The sequence below is a fragment of the Mizuhopecten yessoensis genome, unplaced genomic scaffold, assembly GCF_002113885.1.
Source record: "Mizuhopecten yessoensis strain PY_sf001 unplaced genomic scaffold, ASM211388v2 scaffold9967, whole genome shotgun sequence".
Lineage (NCBI taxonomy): Eukaryota > Metazoa > Mollusca > Bivalvia > Pectinida > Pectinidae > Mizuhopecten > Mizuhopecten yessoensis.
Window position 1 is genome coordinate 391,083 of NW_018408312.1, and position 16,644 is coordinate 407,726.

Consider the following 16,644-nt stretch of genomic DNA (forward strand, 5'->3'; position numbering starts at 1 on the left):
ACTGTTTCCAAGCTGTGACTCAGAAACTAGGTCCCTACAGTTGTGGCCATGCAGACCCCAGGATCAATTCTAATATCATGACTGCATTTGTATCTTTGTGCCGAGCATTTGTATATATAGTTTTGGGGTGGGGATCTAAACCGTTTCAAAGTTATGACCCAGGGGTTAAGTCTGCAAGGGTGGGGCAAACTCTGGGGTCAATTCTAATATCATGACTGCATTTGTCTCTTTATGCCCAACAATTGTATATATAGTTTTGGGTGGGGATCTTAACCATTTCGAAGTTATGACCCAGGGTTAAGTCTCCAAGGGTGGGGCAGTTCCCAATTAAGGCCATCCTGGAAGCATATGTGCATTCATCTCTTTATACTCAGCAATTGTCTATATGGTAATAGGGTGGAGATCTCAACTGTTTCCAAGCTGTGACTAAGAAACTAGGTCCCTAGGGGTTCGGTCAGACTCCAGGGTCTATTCTAATATCGTGACTGCATTCGTCTCTTTATGCCCAGCATTTGTATATATAGTTTTGGGGTGGGGATCTCAGCTGTTTTAAAGTTATGGCCCAAGGACTATGTTTTCAAGGGTGGGGCCAGACCCTAGGGCCATCCTGGAAGCAAATGTGCATTCTTCTCTTTATACTCAGCAATTGTATATGTGGTTATATGGTGGGGACCTCAACCATTTCCAGTCAATACACTTTTTTTGGCCCCACCCTTCATTCCCCTGGGGGGTCAGCCTCATCATTTGTACAATTTTGAATCCCTGCCTCCCATGAATGCTTCCGACCAAATATGATCGATATCGCTGGCATAGTTCTACAGAAGAAGTCGTTTGTAGAAATATAGCCAAATTACCCCCTTTTTAGCCCCGCCCCTCAGCCCCCTGGGGGGTCAGCCCAACCATTTGTACAATTTTTAATCTCCACCACCTTGGGATGCTTCCAGTCAAATATGGTTGATATCCATCTCTTAGTTCCAGAGAAGAAGTCGCTTCAAGCAATTTAGCCAAATTGCCCCCTTTTTGCCCCGCCCCTCAGACCCCTGGGAGGTCAGCTCAACCATTTGGACAATTTTGAATCCCGACCACCTAGGGATGCTTCCAGTCAAATTTAGTTAAATTCCAATCAGTGTTTAAGAAGAAGAGGTCGTTTAAAGAAATTGTTGACGGACGGACGACGGACGACACATTATGGCATAAGCTCACCTTGGTCCTTCGGACCAGGTGAGCTAAAAATTGACTGGCTTTGAAATTGGGTGTTGCTCTTCAAAAGACAGGTATCAGCCTAGCGATTGAAGTTTTTCATTAACCTGAAATCAATCAAATAGCTAACTGGGTGCCTTCGATTTTGTTACGACATCACAGGATGTACGGAGCGTGAGAGAGCAAAATCCTCGTTATTTGAGGAGATTTTACTGATGTAACTATAGTATAACTGCCATTGTAATTAAGTGTTAAATCCTGCATCCTGTTAAATGACAAAAATAAGTGCAACATGGACAGAATTTTCCAAGACGTAAAATGTTTCCGTCATCAACACGACAAAAAATTTCCAAGACGTAAAATGTTTCCGTCATCAACACGACAGAATTTTTTCTAGATTCAGTTTTTAACAAATAGGTTCAATAGATTATATATAGATTATAGAGTCAAACTTCCATAAATCAAACTACGGCAAAGTCCAGAATTTTTGTGTAACACTTCTCATGAATCAAACCATTATAATTCAAATTACTTGCTATTTCAAAGTATAATCAAGGCCCATTCGTTATGAAAACATTGATAATTACAACTAATTAATTGAAGTGAAATAATCGACTGTACTAGAACATTAAAATGTGCCGTGGCCAATTGAATTTTGTAACTTCGGAAATTTAATTGACAGAAATATTGAAATTGATAAGAAATCCAATATATATTATATATATTTAGAATTAGATGTACATATATAATGTATTAGCCTGTGTTTCGTCACATATTTTAACTATCACATTCTGTCTTATTAACAGGATCTCCATGTTAAATATTCTTGATTCAAAGTCCCATTATGTTTCAAATTTTTCCAGATGGCCCCGCAAAGTTCGTAAATCAAAGTTTGACTGTACTTTCAAGAACCATTGCCAATGCAAAACTTTCCACGCCCAATAAATAACAAGAGGCCAATGCAGAGGGCCAGTATCACTCACCTGGATGTTTTAAGTTCTTGATATGAGGTAAAGATATACTAGTAGCACTCCATGGTAGGTACTGTATGTACATATGAAATGTCAGAAAGATCCATCCAGTATGTTTGGAGATATAGTGAGAACATACTTCAAATGTAAAAATGGTGGCCTGGTGGCAATCTTAGTTTAATGAATACACAAGCGTACACCATAAGTGTAACAGGCACTACTAGACCACTTTATGAAGACAAAATTGGGATAAAATCCCGTAATGCCTATGGTAGAAGGATTTCAAAGATTTTACCTTTATTTCCCCTATTGAGCCCTGCCCCTCTGCCCTTTGGGCCACAACCACTGTTTGTACAAAATTGAGTGACCTTGGCCCAAAGATGCTCCAGACCAAGTTTAGTTTAAATCCACTTTGTCCACTTAGTTCAGGACTAGTAGTCTTAAAGGAAAGGTTGACGGACGGACGTCGGACGCTGCACCATGGCATAAGCCTTTCGGGCAGGTGAGCTAATAAACCTCTGAAATTTCATAATAGACTATTCCAACCTTTGAACTGTAAGAGTTCAATTAAGTCTTCAGGGGTGAACGAGTAAAAAGACCTGATACAAAACATTTCTACACACGAAAATTTTCATTTGCATGCCTGCAAATTAAAGTCTCGACATGATCAGGAAGAAACACAGACCAGTAATAATAATGTGTTGCAATTCTGATGTTATGTTTCTGTATAATAAAAATATCTGCAAAAACAATCCGATTTCTTTTATTCTACGACAGTAAATACATCAAATTGAATTGGGGAAAAAACACAGCCATATGCACGAGTATTCAGATGAAGCCAGGATCCGTTTCCCACTTTTGTAAATTTAATATGTAAGAGGAAAGGAAGTGGCTAGAGCGATGAAACAGTGACTTTGGCATTAAATGAAGAACCAAAATCAAAACTTGTTCAAGGCATTGCCGTACAAAACACTTGGAAGAAATTTAATGAAATTCCATAGAGGAATGAGGTCAGTAGAGCTAATGACAACGAGTATAACATACGTACGTAACTACGTACCAGCGGAATCCTGTATTCCCTCGTACTTATGTTGCCAGGGGAAAATAAATGCTAACAGTTACTCACCCGAGGCAATGTTGCAAGTTTGGCCGGTGAATCCTTTATCACACGTACAAGTGAACCCATTGCCCGATGTAGTACTACATGTTCCCTGTACACAAGGACTTGTGGCACAACCTGAAACAACAATTCACAATACAGATTTGAAATCAACCGGAAAGGCTAGGAATCCAATACTTTAGGGTTGCGTTCGTGTATCCCGGTTGAAACGGTTCAGGTGGCGCAGAAATATTCCATGATAAATTAACGCACTTGCACCACACTGTAGGCAGAGCTAAAAACTGCAGTTTGAATAAATAACAACATATCAAGAATAATATGTCCTTTCATGTGTCAACTAAATTATATAATGTATCTTAAAATCTACATGTAGATTGACCTTGCTATATAAAGAAATAACAAACAAGTAATAGTCAGCATTTTTGTTTCAATCAGGCTCGTCTAGAACTCTTAATTGATGCGTGCCTAATTTTCTTGAGGTCAGCCTCGGTTCAGATCTGGGCCGGTCATTTAACATGTAGGGGTGAATGAATCAAGATAATCACTTACCGCTACCTACACTTCTGACTGTCAAACTGAATCCCTTGCTGCTGGGGCGATCACTGCTGAACTTGCTGTCAAATCTGAGCAGCATAAGGTTTGGATAGCCATCGATAGATGTAATGTAATTCTCTCCCTGCACTACTCCGCAACGTCTGGGGTTTTAAAAAAAAAGTGTGCTTACAAAAGCTGATAGTGCAAGTTTACTCATTAATCCATGAAAGCATTTCAAATTGTATCATTTCTCTTACAGCTTCTCTCCATATAGTAACAATACATATGCTGTATAACGGGAAATTTTTCGCCAGTCAAAATTTGACCATTTGACAGGAAATCCATTTTCACCCAATATTAAATTTGCCCAATAACTTCAATTACTATGCATATAATGTGCTTACAAATACTCTCGTAACGGAGGGTGAAAAAGAAAAAAAATCAACTACAACGAAGATTTCCCAGTATACAGCAATTAAAACAAACACTGAAAAATATATCATTCTAGTACTTTCGGCCATCCTTGGGCTCTTGACCCTTTCACCCCTAGGTAACTTTAGTAGACTCTACCATACATTGATCTGGATGAGTCCATTAAGGTCTACAGTGGTGAAAGGGTTAAGGTGATTTGAATCTAGTGGAATTGTGACATCATAAAACACACTAAACTCCAACAACCCAGATAGAGTAAAAACTGTCTGGAATGGATGTTGCAGTATCTGTGCTGTAGCATTCAAGTGAGAAGACACTATAAATGATACCGTTGCAAGCTTTATAGGTCCCACTACAAACAGAACACAATACATATCCAGCACACACTCAGGTATACACACATAAGGAGATATTAGCCAGGTGGCATAGGACTAGTAGTTTGCGCTCGATAAGGCAGCTCCTGCGAATTCCTCAAAATTGTATTGATTAATGCCAATTGTACTGATTATATTAATTGTATATCTTTGTACTGTAAAGCGCTTAATTTAGAGTGGCTTTTTCTAGCTAGATAGGGCGCTATATCAAATGTTGTATATTATTACCCCAGACCAGACATGAAAGATACCATAAACAAGGAACTTATAATGCCGACGTCTATTGTATTGTACTTGGAGAGAGATATGTACCAGGTGGCGAGACAAAAATAATCAACAATAGTATTCTGAATGCAGAAAATTAGGTGAACTACACCGGGATTCCAACAGTGGACAATTAAGAGACTGTTATACCATCCTTCTAACCAACAGAGCTACCGATGGTCAACAGAAGAGTGACAGGCCCAGTTATATCCAAACCTGTTCAAGGACTTTCACAACTACATCAGCCAATCAGCAAGTGTTTCATACAATTGTAATCCCTACCTAAAATGTGTTCCAGTTTACTACAGTGCGTCCGAGTAATTAAAATACTATTAGGTAATTGTTGACATTTTACATTGAATGAAATCTACAGATATTGAACTTTAGAAAAAGGTATAGAAAAAACGCAGATTTTAATATGTGATGGAAGATGATATGGGGTCAAATGTCAGGGGGGGGGTTCCTGTCCAACTTCACTGGTTTGGCTTGTAAACTTCCAGTAGTCAAACAGAGGCATGTAGCGATCGTATATGCCACTAAACCCGCCAAAAACGCCGTTTGAAGCCTTTGTCAGGTATGTATCTGTGAATCTAGACAGTTGTCACTAGTGTTGAACTTTAAATATTTACGCCATTAGCTCAAAAGCTTAGTGAGTTTGGTTTGGTTTAAGTATTGTTAATCGTCCTATCAACAGCTGTGGTCATTTAAGGACGGCAAACCATGTGTGCAAGATGCATGCACGTAGTGTATGCGTGCATGTTTTGGGAGGCTGCGATATGTATGTGTTTGTCTCCTTGTGATAACGCAGAACTGATGCCGACTTTATAGTGCTACCTCACTGAAACATACTGCCGAAGACACCCAACAGGACACCCGATCCGGTCAGATTATACTGACAAGGGGCGAATCAGGTGTCCCACTCCTAAATTGCTGAGCGTTAAGCAGGAGTAGAAACTACCATTTTTAAAGACTTTGGTATGTCTCGGCCAGGGGACAGAACCCAAAGCCTTCCTCACAGGGGCGAACACTCAACTAAAGGCCAAAAGTGAGGCATTGTCAAGGGAGACATTAGGAAGAAGAAAGTTGTTTAAAAAGAGAAAAGATAAGATCCCAAATTTAATCGCCACTTACAATCATGCAATGGGGGCAGCAGGTATAATTCTTACGCCTTACCTGCAAGGACTCAAAAGCTTAGTAATAACATATAGTAAATGATTTAGTTGTGCAAATCCTTAAAGGGAGATTACTGTATATAGCAAAAACCAATACACTGGAACTGGGATCCTTTGTAGCATCTAGAAAACAGGATTTAAAAAGTCTTGCATACCTTGGGCCTGTTTGGCCAATCAGATTGTATTGCACTTCCAACCAGTGGTAACATCTGCCAGCGCTGGTATCCGTAAGGTGAAGGTCATCAATATCTACTTGTACATAGTCTTTAGCACCACCCTGTTAAAAGTCAGTTAAAACGGGTATTATATCCCTTTATCATGTAACATTATTAGTTATCTCTGGGTTAAAAGGGGTCTATAAAGACGATAGGGGTCTATGAGCCAGTAGACCCTGCCTTACCCAGAGATAATGAATTTGTCCCTCTGACAATCTTTTATTACTTTTCTTTCTGTAAAATCATAAGTCACTTAGTGAGTTTGAGTTGTACTCTACCGCTTCCAAAACAGCCCCTACCGGACACTGTTTCGGCAATATTTCGGACAATACACAACCATCTTTGTAATTAGCACCATAGCTGGCCCCTCATTGCCCACTTCGTTGAATTTGATGTCGTTTTAGATTGCTTGTAGGCTATTTCATCCTGTGAATGATTGGCAAACCTTGAACGCTTGAGTGTGTTGGACGTCATCTTTGTTGTTATAAAGAGATATTCTAGTTCGAGTTATCTCCCCTCACACATGCTTTTATAGACCCTGCTAGAAATATAGACCCCGGCAAGATATCCAATCAGAAAGAGTTTCAAATTTAAAGGGCGCGAAGTGTTGCAATATTAAAGTTATACTTTATATACAAACAATGAATGTATTAAACATGTCACAACATTTAAAAGGTCGACAAAGGGACCAGTCAGTCCTAAAACGTTACGACACCTTTTATTCTTAATACCTGCAGTTTTTGTGTATAAAGTGAAACCTTGATATTACATATTTCCAAACTTTGAATCTTATTGAAAATAGTGTTAAACCTGTAATATTTCTGTTATTTTTAACTCTGAGATCTTTGTCAATTATACATTTTACACGTATTCTTTAACATACAGATATAGATGATTCTGGCTTTTTCGATTTTTCCAATCTATCGATTATCAATGTACTAACCAATTCCTAACACTAAATGACATACACCACATTTCTTATACTGCACATTCTGTATAAAAAAAAAATTTGATCATGAATTAAATTACATGAACTACCTTCCATTTTGCACAACATACTGGTTGAATGAAACTAGAACAAATGGTCTCACAAATGTCGCTATAAAAAGATAAGTTCACAAAGTTAAGCTTGCAAATTTCAGGCTTAAGTGCCTAGAACAGATTCAGAGTTAAAATTTCGATCGATGTATTAATGATCAACATTCCTATTAATTTATGACTGGAATCAAATTTGAAGGCAGTCTTTTTTAGGAAATGTTTTCCCCAGGATGTCAACTTAGTGAGAAAGATTCCTATTATTGATGAGCTAATGATCGATTATAATGGAAAATTGATTGGTTTGGCTTTCGGATTCCAATTCCATGATCAATATAATCAAATGTATGCAATGAGCTAATAAAATTTTTGAGGTTTCACTTTCAACAAATCCTCGCTCTGAACTTCAAATGCCCCACATTTGAGAAGTGCTTCTTATCTACGTAACAGAGGAGTGACTGATTCCATAAATCCCTGAATACCTTAACGAGCCAGGTGCACTGAGCATTAGGTGCACTGAGAATTCACATCTTAGTTATTAGGGTAGTGACCGATTTTATAAATCCCTGAATACATTTACTAGCCAGGTGCACTGAGCATTAGGTGCACTCAGCATTCACATCTTAGTTATTAGGGTAGTGACCGATTTTATAAATCCCTGAATACATTTACAAGCCAGGTGCACTGAGCATTCACATCTTACTTATTAGGGAAGTGACCGATTCTATAAATCCCTGGAAACCTTTACAAGCCAGGTGCACTGAGCATTCACATCTTACTTATTAGTGAAGTGACCGATTCTATAAATCCCTGGAAACCTTTACAAGCCAGGTGCACTGAGCATTCACATCTTACTTATTAGGGTAGTGACCGATTCCATAAATCCCTGAAAACCTTTACAAGCCAGGTGCACTGAGCATTCACATCTTCCTTATTAGGGTAGTGACCGATTCCATAAATCCCTGAAAGCCTTTACAAGCCAGGTGCACTGAGCATGCACATCTTACTTATTAGGGTAGTGACCGATCCAATAAATCCCTGAAAACCTTTACAAGCCAGGCGCACTGAGCATTCACATCTTAGTTATTGGGGTAGTGACCGATTCTATAAATCCCTCAATACCTTAACAAGCCAGGTGCACTGAGCATTCAGATCTTACTTATTAGGGTAGTGACCGATCCAATAAATCCCTGAAAACCTTTACAAGCCAGGCGCACTGAGCATTCACATCTTACTTATTAGGGTAGTGTCCGATTCTATAAATCCCTGAATACCTTTACAAGCAAGGTGCAACGAGCATTCATATCTTAGTTATTAGGGTAGTGACCGGTTCTATAAATCCCTGAATACCTTAACGAGCCAGGTGCACTGAGCATTAGGTGCACTGAGCATTCACATCTTACTTATAAGGGTAGTGACCGATTCTATAAATCACTGAATACCTTAACAAGCCAGGTGCACTGAGCATTCAGATCTTACTTATTAGGGTAGTGACCGGTTCTATAAATCCCTGAATACCTTAACGAGCCAGGTGCACTGAGCATTAGGTGCACTGAGCATTCACATCTTAGTTATTGGGGTAGTGACCGATTCTATAAATCCCTCAATACCTTAACAAGCCAGGTGCACTGAGCATTCACATCGTACTTATTAGGGTAGTGACCGATTCCATAAACCCCTGAAAACCTTTACAAGCCAGGTGCACTGAGCTTTCACATCTTACTTATTAGGGTAGTGTCCGATTCTATAAATCCCTGAATACCTTTAAAAGCCAGGTGCACTGAGCATTCACAGCTTACTTATTAGGGTAGTGACCGATCCAATAAATCCCTGAAAACCTTTACAAGCCAGGTGCACTGAGGATTCACATCTTACTTATTAGGGTAGTGTCCGATTCTATAAATCCCTGAATACCTTAACAAGCCAGGTGCACTGAGCATTCAGATCTTACTTATTAGGGTAGTGACCGAGTCCATTAATCCCTGAAAACCTTTACAAGCCAGGCGCACTGAGCATTCACATCTTACTTATAAGGGTAGTGACCGATTCTATAAATCACTGAATACCTTAACAAGCCAGGTGCACTGAGCATTCAGATCTTACTTATTAGGGTAGTGACCGAGTCCATTAATCCCTGAAAACCTTTACAAGCCAGGCGCACTGAGCATTCACATCTTACTTATAAGGGTAGTGACCGATTCTATAAATCACTGAATACCTTAACAAGCCAGGTGCACTGAGCATTCAGATCTTACTTATTAGGGTAGTGACCGAGTCCATTAATCCCTGAAAACCTTTACAAGCCAGGCGCACTGAGCATTCACATCTTACTTATTAGGGTAGTGACCGGTTCTATAAATCCCTGAATACCTTAACAAGCCAGGTGCACTGAGCATTCACATCGTAATTATTAGGGTAATTAGGACTTGTGATGGTTACTGGTCCTCCGGAGACGTCAATGATCCCGCCACAATCTGTCAAATGTATATATCAAATATAAATATTGGTTCAGATACAGTTTTTTACATTTCCATTGTAAGTTCCTCTATAAGCATTACAAGAAGAAATTGTGTTCATAGAGCTATGAATGCAATTTGATCAGCGTCACTTTGAAGCTTCTGCCCCTCCTTGATTAACACTAGACAATCTTTAGAATAAAACCTTTTGCTGATGTAAAGCTGTTCAAGGAATCTTGTTTGCAAGACACTTCACTTTGAAAAAATTAAGGGAAAATTTATATTAAGGCCAATCGAAACTAAATGCATAATATGTAAATAAGGATTGAACAGCATTTTGTTCAATGTTCATGCCCGTATGAATGCAAATAGGTTATATGCATACATATAGAAAAAATAAGATTAACGATCGACTAAAAAACTAGCTGCTTTCACCCTTCACAGGGCTCTTCAGGTTTATTCAAAAGAACAACTTTGTGACATCACAATTACATGTCATCACACTACAATAGCAATGTGATGTACGTCACGAAGTCACAAGATTGGTGGACAAACTAGCGTAAAATTTTACTGTGGCCTGTTGAGATTTGGTTTTAATATTTTGATTAATTGGTCTTCTTTCTTTTCTCTTAAAATAGTGTCTGGTGATAATGTCACCTTGTAAATTCCTGTCGGTTAATAGTATCACGCGACCTCGACTCTTTGCGGTACACAAACTTGCTAACTTAGCCATTTTACCCATGTCGTTTGACACATTCCTACCATCAAAATTGAAGAGGTCAGCATGATTTTACCAAAGAACTCCTTTTTAAAAATTTACGATAAATAAAGGACTGGTTTTGGATTGTTCTTGAGTATCGTGTACACCCCTTTCTTGACATTTCATTTTTCCTTAAAAAAGTGTGCACTATACGCAAATATTAACGGTAGTCGTTGGTCAGACATAAAATATCTAAATCAATCAACAGCAATTGATAATATAACTGTTTACCCTTCGGAAACCTTAAAGGTGCCCGATTCATACTCGGAACATCTTTAGGTCATTTGTAATTCCCACGTGAAATTTGGAACGCTTTTAGGTTTTATGCTATTCCTGTTTAAAAAGGAAATTGATATCCGAGTTATCCAAGAGCTTGTAATTAGCGCCTGGTAAAATTCCGACATAAGCACACACTTAACAGTCCAAGACAACAGGTCAAAATCTGGGACTGAAACCGAATTAATAGTCCCCACTGGGGTTCCCCCAGGGGCGACTAAAAACAAAATGGGTACTCAGAAGTCATGATGTAGCCATTCCTGTCCATACCAGATGTCACTTCTCGTACACAAAGTGTCAATCAACACATAACGTTAGGTCGAATTAACCATTTTCCTTTGTGCGTCGGTTTCCCAACATGTGCTTATTCAATTTACATTTATTAGTGACCGACCTGGGTGGTGCTATCAGTTTAGTTCCAGAAAAAAAATCAATATTTAATTAAGTTTTTCTTTCAAATTTAAAAAAAAAAAACACCCATAAAGTACCTGCTCACTATACACAAGTGTGCACAATGCAATGAATAGGAAAATCATGACGAGTAGAAACAGGACCCCCAGGTGCGAGTTACTTAATTGCCCCTAGATATAGGAGCACCATGCATCAAAGGGAATTAATACAATAACCCAGGCAATATCAAATAATAATTGGAGTGTTGATTAAAATACATACTGCTGTCGGTGTCAACAAGCTCACATCTGTCACCCTTCAGGCCGTCGGGACAGTAACAAGCGCAGGTGTGGTCTTGGAAACCTTCGTTCTCGCACAGTTTTACATTACAAGTTCCTGAAGCAAAAACGATAAAATGATTTCATGTGGCTAGTCAGGGCTGTGAACTGCAAATATTTCATGAAAATATTGAAATGTAGTTAAAGGATACGATTAAGAATGAAAAGAATTTTGGGGCGGGTGGGGGGGTATTCGATTAGGAAATGGAACCATGAATAACAACTTCTCTTTTTAATAAAAGAAATATTTTTTTGTATTTCATCAAATCAATTATCACTTCAGGCACTTCTTAAATGCAACTTGATCAGACTTTTCAGTAACTTCCATTTCAAAAGACCAAATGACACTTTTAACTTGCCAACTTTTGTAAAATTACATAATATTACGCAAATATATAAGGAAAAGGTCATTTGAACAGACCAAAACCAGAACCAACCTAGTCATTTTGGCCTACCCGCTACCTGTTCTTCATGAAAACCCTGCTTGAATGATCTTCCTTTCACATTGGTGAATTTAAGCTTTAAGTAACATTATCTAAGGTGGCAGTGTACAGTAGTGTACCGTGGCCATGAGTGATATTTTTGTACAATGAATAACCCGTTATATTACATGTATCAAATTTTTTCCTATCTACAGAGTCAATTTTGGTTAAAAATCAATTTTGTTTCTGCAATTTTTTACATGGTTACTATGGTTTTTACAAGTCCGAAATCTGAAGAAAATTTTCTTGAAAATAAATATCATTTTGTCTAAACAAATGTATTTATAATTTAGTTTATGAATATGTATATATATGTAGGTGTGTTGTGCAGGATGAATCCACTATCCATGTGTATTCAACACATGCAATTTATTTTCAGGATCAGGCCATTTCTACTGTACACTGCTACCCCAAGGTTTCAAGAAACAGGTGACATTAACACTATCACCTCTAGATTAACCACTATTTTTGATGCAGAGTTTAGGAAAGTTTTTTCAACCATTGCTTTGAAAACTGTAACAAGAGGCCGCCAGAGGGCCTGTATCGCTCACCTGGATATCCAAGCAATCAAGGCAAAATATTCTTCAAATAAGATCCAAGGGAATGGGCCAGATGTATTGTCTATATGGATCTCAACTGTTTCAAAGCTGTGACTCCGAAACTAGGTCCCTAGGGTTGTGGCCAGATCACAGGATCAATTCTAATATCATGACTGCATTTGTTTCATTATGCCCAGCATTTGTATTTATAGTTTTGGGGTGGGGATCTCAACTGTTTCAAATTTATGACCCATGGGTCAAGTCTGCAAGGGTGGGGCAGACCCCGGGGTCAATTCTAATATCATGACTGCATTCGTCTCTTTATGCCCAGCAATTGTATCCAGTAAAACCTTGCTAACTCAAACTCGTAGGGTCTAGATCAATAGTTTGAGGAATACATGGTATTCGAATAATCCTAGGTTCGACCGACATCGTCATTTTTTATCAGGTGGGACAACAGGCAGTACAAGCACGGCAAATATCACGGATAGTAGATGATAGAAGAAAAAAGAAGTTTAATCAAGTTGACAGCATTTAATAAGATTTAAAAACAATGAAAACATATAGCCAACGATATTTAGAAAGTAAATAAAATTAAAAAGCTTCATGTGTAACATACTTTTCGTTTTGGCATAGTCCGCCTTCTGAAATTGCCTATGTTAGTTATACAAAATATCAAAACAAGAGGAACTCGATCTTTTTATAATGAAGAAATCTTGAATCCTTGTTATCATTTGTTGACTGATTAACAATTACGACGAATTAAAGTTTGAATACCTTCAAATTTGGTCGAGAATCCACTATGTGTTTTCCTCTTAATATTGCCATGCCGAAATATGGTTTTAACTTACACACCAGACCCAGTGAATTAACACTTCCACAAATTCACCAATGTCAAAAAATAGTCCGGAAAAAATAAATACGCACACAAAATAATAATGAAGCTACAACAGGGTAACGATACATTTACTAATGATACTGCCGTTAACCCTCTAATTATCCGACGTCCAGCCGACACCTGTATAAGCACAATGAGCGCTGACCACAGGCTGTGCCTCGAGACATGTCGATGGTATTGCCGGTTATACACAGGTAAAATATCTGTCAGGCGGGACAGGCCACACCTGTTCGACCAATAGATAGGATAAATACTATGACCATGAAGAGACATGGACATTTTTTTGTAAAAAGAATATGTACGAAGTTGGTGAGGTATTACTGCATATAGTTTTGGGGTGGGGATCTTAACTGTTTCGAAGTTATGACCAAGGGGTTAAGACTAAGGGTGGGGCAGACCCCGAAACCATCCTGGAAGCATATGTACATTCCTCTCTATATACTCAGCAATTGTATATATGGTTATAGCGTGGGGATCTCAACTGTTTCCAAGCTGTGACTCAGAAGCTAGGTTCCGAAGGTTGTGGCCAGACCCCAGGGTCTATTCTAATATCATGACTGCATTCTTCTTTTTTGCCCAGCATTTGTATATATAGTTCTAGGGTGGGATTCTCAACCTTTTCAAAGTTATAACCAAGGGTCTATGTCCCAAAGGGTGGGGCCAGACCCCAGGGCCATCCTGGAAGCATATGTGCATTCTTCTCTTTATATACAGCAATTGTGTATATGGTTATATGGAGGGGATCTCAACCATTTCCAAGTAATGTACTATTTTTGGCCCCACCCCATAGCCCGGGGGGTCAGCCCAACCATTTCTACAATTTTGAATCCCCACCTCCAATGAATGCTTCTGATCAAATAAGATTGATATCTGGTGAATACTTCTACAATAGAAGTTTTTTATAGCAATATAGCCAAATAATCCTTTTTGTCCTTGCCCCTCAACCCCAACCATTTGTACAATTTTGAATCTCCACTACAAAGGGATACTTCCAGTCAAATTTAGTTAAATTCCAATCGGTGGTCAAGAAGTCGTGTGAAGTAAATGTTAATGTACGGACAACAGACGGCAGATGCTGAACGGATGTTGGACGCTACAGTATGGCATAAGGTCACATTGGTCCTTTGAACTGGAAAAGTTCAATAGTGTTTTCATGGGTGAAGGAGTTAAAACAGGACTTACCTGTACACTGATAGGCAGCAGTAATGTCTTTGACGTCGTAAAAGGTCAGACCATTTGCAGAGTTGGCCAAGAAGTCTAAACGCTTGTCGGTAAACTCCATTGTCGGTTTACCGTTGGTGCTAAATGCCTGAAAAAATAATTGTAAAAATATTGATTAGGCCTATTAAAACAATGTGCATTTTGGTGCCGATTCAAATTATTTTAAAACTAAAATTGCATTTCATGTCTGCGATCAAATCCAGAATTGTTTTAACCGCGACCGCAATGTATTTATAAGCGCCTCAGCGACGTCAGTTAAACACTTTAAAGTACAAATGACGGCCAACAGGCTGTGCTCTGTGCTGGCACTATCATTTAAAAAATGTCCATGAATGGCAGAGAAAATGGTGCCGTCCATACCCAACTCAATTTTGAAAGGGGATATCTTCCACCAGCGTCATCCTATCAAATAAGGGAAGGTGAACACTCTGAAGGGGCCGAGAAATTTGAAATAGACTGTGGGCTGTCTGTCTTAGAACTTGAGGCGAATCAATTATCACTCAAGGATAACCAAATTAACAGAGTTATAGAGAGCAATGTCGGCTAGTTGGTTCACTACTCTTTCAATCAAAGAATCGAAGAATGCGGCAAGGATAATAGACAGCTTTTTAGACTCACCAAAAACCTAATGGGACAGAAAGGTAAAATTACCAAACTGTAATTCTGAAAAAGACTTAGCAAGCAAGTTCAGTGATTACTTTCTGAATAAAATCAGCTCAATCAGGAAAAATATTGCCGAAGTGAACACCTCTGCTGACATTGACATCTCTGTCATGACTGTTGACATTGCATTTGATCACTAACAACCCAGGTAGAGTTACGCAACATTATCATGACCTCGCAATCAAAGTCCTGTGAGCTTGATCCACTGCCTACAGACCTATTAGAGCAATGACTTGAAGCACTGCTTCCTTTGATTACCTCAATCATGAACAAATCATTGGCTGAGTCAAAGGTTCCATTATGTTTCAAGAAGGCACATGTCAGACCATTGTTAAAGAAGCCTGGAATGGACAAGGAGGAGTTGAAAAACAACCGCCCAGTTTCAAATCTGCCTTTTCTGTCTAAGATCTTGGAGAAGGTTGTGTCCCGGCGTTTAGAGGTTCATATCCATGCAAACAGTCTTCATGACAACATGCATTCGGCCTACCACATGGAAACCTCTACTGATACGGCCCTCCTACATGTACATAATGATATAGCTTCTGCATTGGATAACAAGTGCAGAGCGGTGCTTGTCAGCTGCATTTGACGTCATCGACCATGGCATACTTAATAAATGTCTGGAGTACTCTTATGGAGTGACTGATACAGAACTATGCTGGATACAGTCTTACCTGAGTGAACGACGACAGTGTGTTGCCATCAGATCTTCTACCTCACATGACAAAGTACTAGATTTTGGGTTCCTCAAGGGTCGGTGTTAGGACCACGGAAATATTGTATGTACTCCAAACCGATTGGAGAGATTTGTCGTCGCCATAGCATTCGGTATCATTGCTATGCCGATGACACACAAATTTACATGGTTATAAAAAATGGACAGTTGGAATACAGTCTCAGAAAGTATGGAAGCTTGTCTGACAGATATCAGTATCTGGATGAACGCCAACATGCTTCAGCTTAATCAGGAAAAGACGGAACTAATCGTCTTTTCCCCAAAGTGTCGGCATACAATGGCTCTCCAGCTCAATGTCGGTGCCAGAACTATTGAGATTGTTCCAGCTGTTGAAAGCCTAGGTGTATACTTTGATAGTTCACTGAACATGGAGAAACAAGTGAACGCTATTGCCTAATCCTGTTACTACCAGATCAGGAACATCGGCTGTATTCGGCGTTTTTAACTGCTGATGCATGCAAGATTTTGGTGCATTCACTTGTTACCTCTCGGTTGGATTATGGTAACGCCCTGCTCTGTGGTATCTCTGACAAACTAACTAGTCGTCTGCAGAGGGTCCAGAACACTG

General features: G+C 39.0%; 1 protein-coding gene across 1 annotated transcript in view; it reads right to left on the bottom strand.

The window, feature by feature from the left end:
- Positions 1-16,644, bottom strand: part of LOC110459095 (MAM and LDL-receptor class A domain-containing protein 1-like) — a 75,155-nt gene that overhangs the window by 39,736 nt on the left and 18,775 nt on the right. Inside the window, exons 11-16 of the mRNA XM_021511197.1 lie at positions 14,639-14,765; positions 11,482-11,595; positions 9,688-9,791; positions 6,223-6,344; positions 3,841-3,986; positions 3,298-3,408 (exon numbers count right to left, since the gene is read on the bottom strand). Coding sequence (XP_021366872.1) covers positions 3,298-3,408; positions 3,841-3,986; positions 6,223-6,344; positions 9,688-9,791; positions 11,482-11,595; positions 14,639-14,765 — 724 coding nt within the window. The remainder of the gene's footprint in view (positions 1-3,297; positions 3,409-3,840; positions 3,987-6,222; positions 6,345-9,687; positions 9,792-11,481; positions 11,596-14,638; positions 14,766-16,644) is intronic.